The following is a 6,122-nucleotide window of genomic DNA, read 5'->3' on the forward strand; positions in this document are numbered from 1 at the left end:
GCATCACATGGATATACAGGGCCATCCTGTTCTGCACATCCCAGTTCTGTCCTCGGGACAGCATTTGGCCCTCCGCAGGATGGGCCTGGGAAAGACGCCCACCCCGTCCCTGAAACCTGTTTCCTGCCCTGTAATTTGAGATGAATAATAACCTGCAGGGTTATAACGATTGAATAAGGATTCAATGACATGACATAGAACAGGGATGGGCCAACTTTTCCTAGAAAGGGCCCGATCATAAATATGTTTGGACTTGCAGGAATATGGTCTCTGTCGCAGCTACACAACTTGGCAGAAGGGTAGCGTAGGAGCAGCCACAGACAATATGTAGACGAATGTGTGTGACTGTGTGTCATATAATTTTCATGTGTCACAAATATTATCCTTTGGATTTCCTCCCAACAATTTAAAAATGTAAAACCCATTTTTGGCTCGTGGTCATACAGAAACAGGCAGAAGGCTGAATTTGGCTTGCAGGCTGTAATTTACCAACCTCTGGTGTAGACAGAGCATTTGGCCCTGAGCCTGACATGGGGAATGACTATTCAGTAAGTGGGGTTCTTAACCAGGTTTGAATGAAAAAGGGAAACAGGTTTGAATGAAAAAGTCCAAAAGGGCTTGCTTCAGGCATGGCTGGATCCAGGTGCCAAAACAATGGCAAGAGGAATCTCTTTATCCTTCTCTTACTGAGCTATTTTCTGTGTTGGGGCCATTCTTTTTTTTCTTTTCTTTATTGATTTCAGAGAGGAAGGGAGAAGAAGAGAGAGATAGAAACATCAATGATAAGAGAAAATCATTGATCAGCTGCCTCCTGCACGCCTCCTACTGGGGATCGAGCCCACAACCCGGGCATGTGCCCTTGGCCAGAATCGAACTGGGGCCCATCAGTCCGCAGGCCAGTGCTCCATCCATTGAGCCAAACCAGCTGGGGCTGTTGGGGCCATTCTTGAAGAGGCTTTTCCCCATTTGGTGTCAGGATGGCTGCCAACAGGCTAGGCTTATCCTACCCCCTAGGGATAAGAGTGTGTTATTACTCATAGTTTCAGCACGAATCACTGTAGAGCATGGAATGTACTGATTGGTCAGACCTGGTCACATGCTCACCCTGTAGTTCACCTGCCAAACCACATAAAGATGGAGAGTAGCTCCTTAAGGAAACATCCCTATGGGTGCGTTTATCCGAAGGAGGAGCCACTGGGCAGACACGACCACCGATGTCCATTAAGTGATCATATTATGACGACTGCCATAACCACATCAGAAATGCGATAACTGCGAGGCCCTGAGATGAGATGGAGAGAGTTTGGGTGGGTGGAACTGAGAGTGGCCAGCTCCTGGGATGAAAGGACAATGTAGCTCTTGGAGAATCCTAGAGGCCTGGGGGAGAAAGAGACACCGCATTTTTCAGACAGACCAGGGGTGTGGCACAAAGCCTCCGGGTGAGACTGGACGTAGGTTCTTCTGAGGCTGCCAAGCGGTGGACAAATCAGGGGACAGAGAGAGATGGGCTGTGACTGGGAGCATTTCACTATCTTCCAAGCAAGACAGAGGGCCTGGAGCAGGGGATGGGAGGCTGCAAAATAGGCCGTGAATTAATAAGACCCTGTCCGCGTGGAATGCACAGGTTTCAGACACTTCGTGGGAATTGGAAGGAATAGGGGAGAAGGGGGCAGGGGAACGTGGGGTCTGTGGCTTAGACAAGGGCCTGCTGGGAGTCCTGGCCAAGGGCAGGGCTCCGCTGCTGCTTCTGGGGTTTTCTAGGTGAATGGTTGTCCGTGCCAACACCTGTCCCCTCAGAGCCTCAGGGGGGGGGGTTTCCCGTCGCCACGGTTGAACCCACAGACGGAGCCCTGTGTTCCAGAAATGCTCATCACGGCCGGCGGCGAGAACGTAGCCCCTGTCCCCATCGAGAACAGGGTTAAAGAGAAGATCCCCATTGTCAGTAACGCCCTGTTAGTGGGAGACAAGGCCAAGTTCCTAAGCATCCTGCTGACGCTGAAGGTAACGTGGGCGTCCTGCGGGCTCCTGGCCCCAGGGTCCAGAGGGCGCGCTCCTGCCAGTTCCCGACCTTCTTCTGGGTCCCGAGGGCTGGCTGGGGCGTAAGTGTGAGACAGATGAGATGACTGGAGAGCCGCTGGACAAACTGAACTGGGAGGCCACCAGGTTCTGCCAGGACCTGGGCAGCCAGGCGTCCACCGTGTCTGAGATCGTGGAGCTACAAGACCCCCTGGTCTACAGCGCCATCCAGAAAGGCATAGACGATGTGAACCAGGAGGCCACCTCCAATGCGCAGAAGATCCAGAAGTGGGTCATCTTGGAGAAAGACTTCTCCATCTACGGTGGAGAGCTGGGTGAGCGGCCTGGAGAGCTGTGGCCTTGGCTCGTGGAGGCTGGTCCCCAGCTGGTCCAGGGCCATGTGGGCTCTGAGACCTGCCCTATTCTGGGGGCCAGAGGGTCTGTGGGACCAGCTGGAGACACATAAAGGGGTGCTGGCTCCTCTATCTGACTGGTGCCCAGCTCCCCCCTTCTCCCCAGGGCAGCCACACCCCTCCCTCTGGGAATAAAAGCCCAACTCCTCACTACGGCTCCATGTGGGCTCTCTCCTGACCTTTCCTTGTCACCGACTCCTTCCCGGGGATGGCAGGGGTGGCGCGCCCAGGAAGTGGCCACCAGCTAACCCTGTTGCCTGGTCCTGTGCGGGGCATGTGGACTTCTGTGTTCTCTCCACAACTGGACTGGTTTCTCCTTCCTCACTAGGTCCAACAGCAAAGATGAAGAGAAACTCCATAACCCAGAAATACAGGAAGCAAATCGAAAACTTATACCACTGACTGGACTGGCAGAGCCGCTCCCGGCCGTCCCGATGGTGAGACTGGCTCCCCTGGGCTGTGCCTCAACTGAGTCCAACAGAGGCGGTCTCCCCGGTGAGAGGGGCAGGGTCTGTGAGCAGAACTGCAGAGGCCACGCGGACAAGTGCGCGGACTCTTCCGTTGCTGTGGGTTCTGGGTAGTGTCCGGCCCCAACTCATGCTCTCTCTCCTAGGGTCATGGCAGGGCATGTAAGCGCCTTCATGCCTGGCCACCAACATCGTTACTTGTTCTCCTGGCCTTTGCCACTTGTCTCAAAGATGAAGCAGAGCCATCTTCCCAGCCAGGACTAGAGGTTTTCGTTAAACACCCAAATGTTTCATTGTGGCCGATCTGGAGGCCTTTTGTCAGAACCTTTGGTGGTGTTGGTGGGGGAGGGGGGGAGTTCTACATGTCAGAAACCCAAGGAATGACGTGTGTTGGCCCACCACAGATGGTAAGGGATGGAGACTTGGACTGCTCCTGCCCCTCCTTTTCCTCTCCTTTCCCCCAAGTCTTGTCCAGAGGAGCCCCCATGACACCATGACATACGGTGCAGGCAGAGAGGAGAGCGCATGGGCAGCTGCTGTAAGGGCTTCATGGTCAAATCATTCTCTTCTGATGCCCCCAGCCAACACACCTGCATCCGTCTACCAGGGCTGTTGTAACAGGGCACCAGACTTGGGGTCTTAAACAACAAGAATGTTCTTTTCTCACAGTTGGAAGCCCGAGACCAAGTCAGGGCTGGTTCCTTCAGAGGCCTCTCCTCTGCTTGTAGAGGCCGGGCTCTCCCTGTGTGTCTGTGTTCCGATGGCCCCCTTTTGATAGGGACACCAGGCACATGGACTAGGCTCACCCTAACGACCTCATCTTGGCCTGATCACCTCTGTCTGCAAAGACCTCTCTCTCCCAACAGTCACATCCTGAGGTGCAGGGGGTAAGGACTTAGCATATGGATTTAGGGGAGGGGGCATGATGCAGCCTGTGCCACCACCATCACCCATTTTCTTTTCCTCATCACTCACTGGTTTCACTCTGCACCTTCATTTGTCAGTCTTGTGGGGGAGCCCAGTAGTTAAACACGTTCATCGTTCTTCATCTTCTGAAAGCTGCCCAGTCTCATTTTGCAATTGGCAAGACCCATCGACACGGGGGCACGGACCCCCTATACCTGTGCTGTCCAGCAGGGCAGACACGGGCCGCAGTGCGGTGCCGTGGTCCAGATCGAGGGGTGCTGCGAGTGGAACATTCTCTAACGGAGAATGTATTCTATCCCACTCATATTTTACAATATGCATGACATGTTGGGGTGATAATATTTTGGATATATTGGGTTACATAAAAGACACCATTGAAATCAGTTTCTCCAGTTCCTTTCTTTGTGGCTACTAGAAAAATGTTAAGGATATATAGGTGGTTCACATATTTTCCTTGGACAGCACAGCTCTCAAGTTCATTGGAGAGGGATTCACGTTTTTCTAACTTATAAATGGACCCATTCATTCTGGAATATTTTCATCTTATGGTGACTGTGGGGCCTCACGGAATGAACACCTTTTCCAAGGACCCCCAGGTGCCAGCTTGTCTGTCTCTTCTCTCCAGCTCCGACAGGCAGATCCCATCTTGACACATGATTTACTGCTCTGGGCAGGGACTTTCTCTCCTGTTTTTAAGAAGCCAGATTCTGTCTGTGTCAGTCTCTTGTTGAAGACGTGCCCCATCGGGACCCGCCATGCTTCCACGTGGCAGGGTCGTCGTAGCTATTTGAATTCCGATGAACCTCCCAGACGTGATCCCCTGCCAAGGGAAGCTTCTGGGAGGTCTGTGAAGAGCTGCCTGTTTTAGAAGAAAGATCTGACCTTGTGGGTTTCAAATCGGTGTGTTTTTCTCCCCAGAGGACGGACTGAGACATCAGAAAGAAACACGTTCACAAGTTCGAAGATCTGGGCTCCCAACCACCTCGCCTTCTAGGAAGCAACTAGGAAACCCTCCCAGTCGGTTCCGATAATAAAGCACATCAGCATCTCATGTCCGGACACAGCTTGTCCTTTGTTGAGAAGCTCAGTTCTGGGTTCCAATTCTGACTAGCTGTGTGTTAGCTTAACGTTCTGAGTCTTGGGGGTGTTTTTCTCTGTAAAAATAGAGCCCCACCTCTCAGGGTCGCTGTGAAGGTCACTGGGATGACAGAGTGCGCGTCTGACGCCTGGAAGCCCAGACACGTTAACCGTGATCATCAGAGCACCCAGTTGGCCATGGTGAACAGCTGTCATTTCCTTGTTCATTTAGGTAGAGATCAATCTTATTATGAGCTATGATTTTTTTAAATTGATTTTTAGAGAGAGAGAAAGAGAGAGGGAGAGATGGATTTGTTGTTCTGCTTATTTATACATTCACTGGTTGATTCTCGTATGTGCCCTGACCAGGGATTGAACCCACAACCTTGGCATAGCGGGATGACGCTCTAACCAACTGAGCTACCCAGCCAGGGCCAACAGATTCTTGATGAATTCTATTTTTTTTTTTTTTGGTTGTTGCTATTAATCCTCACCTGAGGATATTTTGTCCATTGAGTTTTAGAATTGAAGGGAGGGAGGGAGGAAGGGAGGGAGGGAGGAGAGAGAGAGAGAGAGAGAGAGAGAGAGAGAGAGAGAAATACCATGTGCTAGAGACACGTCGATTGGTTGCCTCCCTCATGCACCCCAACTGGGGCCAGGAAATCGAACCTGCAACCCAGGTGCATGCCCTTGACTGGGAATTGAACTGTGACCTTTCAGTACATGGGCCAACGCTCTAACCACTGAGTACACCAGCCATGGCTGAATCTTATCTTTTGGGATGAGTTGTGCTGTTGTCATAAGGTCCAAAATAACAGCAACTGAAGTTAGAAGTTTATTCCTCTCTTATCCAGCACTCCATGCCCCAGAGACCAGTGCTGACGTGGCATATCCAGGTCTTGGTCCCTGAAAATATGCCAGTGGTGGGAGCAGGCAGGGGACTTCTCCCAGGCAGGGGACAGCCCATCAGGACAGGAGAAAGGACCCTTCCCGTGTCCCTTCAGGTTCTAGATACCCAGACGCAACCCAGAGCCCCTTTTCTTTTTAAAATATAAACTAATAAATAGATGAGAAATATATTAAGCCATTCTCCTTGAAAAAGAAATTTAATGCAATGTAAGTAAGGCTTAAGTCATATTTGATGGCCCTCCTCATCTATTTGACAGGTTTTCATTAAAAAAATGCTTTTATTGATTTCAGAGAGGAAAGGAGAGGGAGAGAG

General features: G+C 51.4%; 1 protein-coding gene across 1 annotated transcript in view; it reads left to right on the forward strand.

Moving 5' to 3' along the window:
• The window catches only part of ACSBG2 (acyl-CoA synthetase bubblegum family member 2), a 51,253-nt gene extending 48,422 nt beyond the window's left edge, over positions 1–2,831 (forward strand). Inside the window, 3 exon segments of the mRNA XM_005884399.2 lie at positions 1,862–2,001; positions 2,105–2,351; positions 2,758–2,831. Coding sequence (XP_005884461.2) covers positions 1,862–2,001; positions 2,105–2,351; positions 2,758–2,831 — 461 coding nt within the window.
• Positions 2,832–6,122: the final 3,291 nt, after the last annotated feature.

Source organism: Myotis brandtii, unplaced genomic scaffold (genome assembly GCF_000412655.1).
Source record: "Myotis brandtii unplaced genomic scaffold, ASM41265v1 scaffold827, whole genome shotgun sequence".
NCBI classification, from domain to species: Eukaryota; Metazoa; Chordata; class Mammalia; order Chiroptera; family Vespertilionidae; genus Myotis; species Myotis brandtii.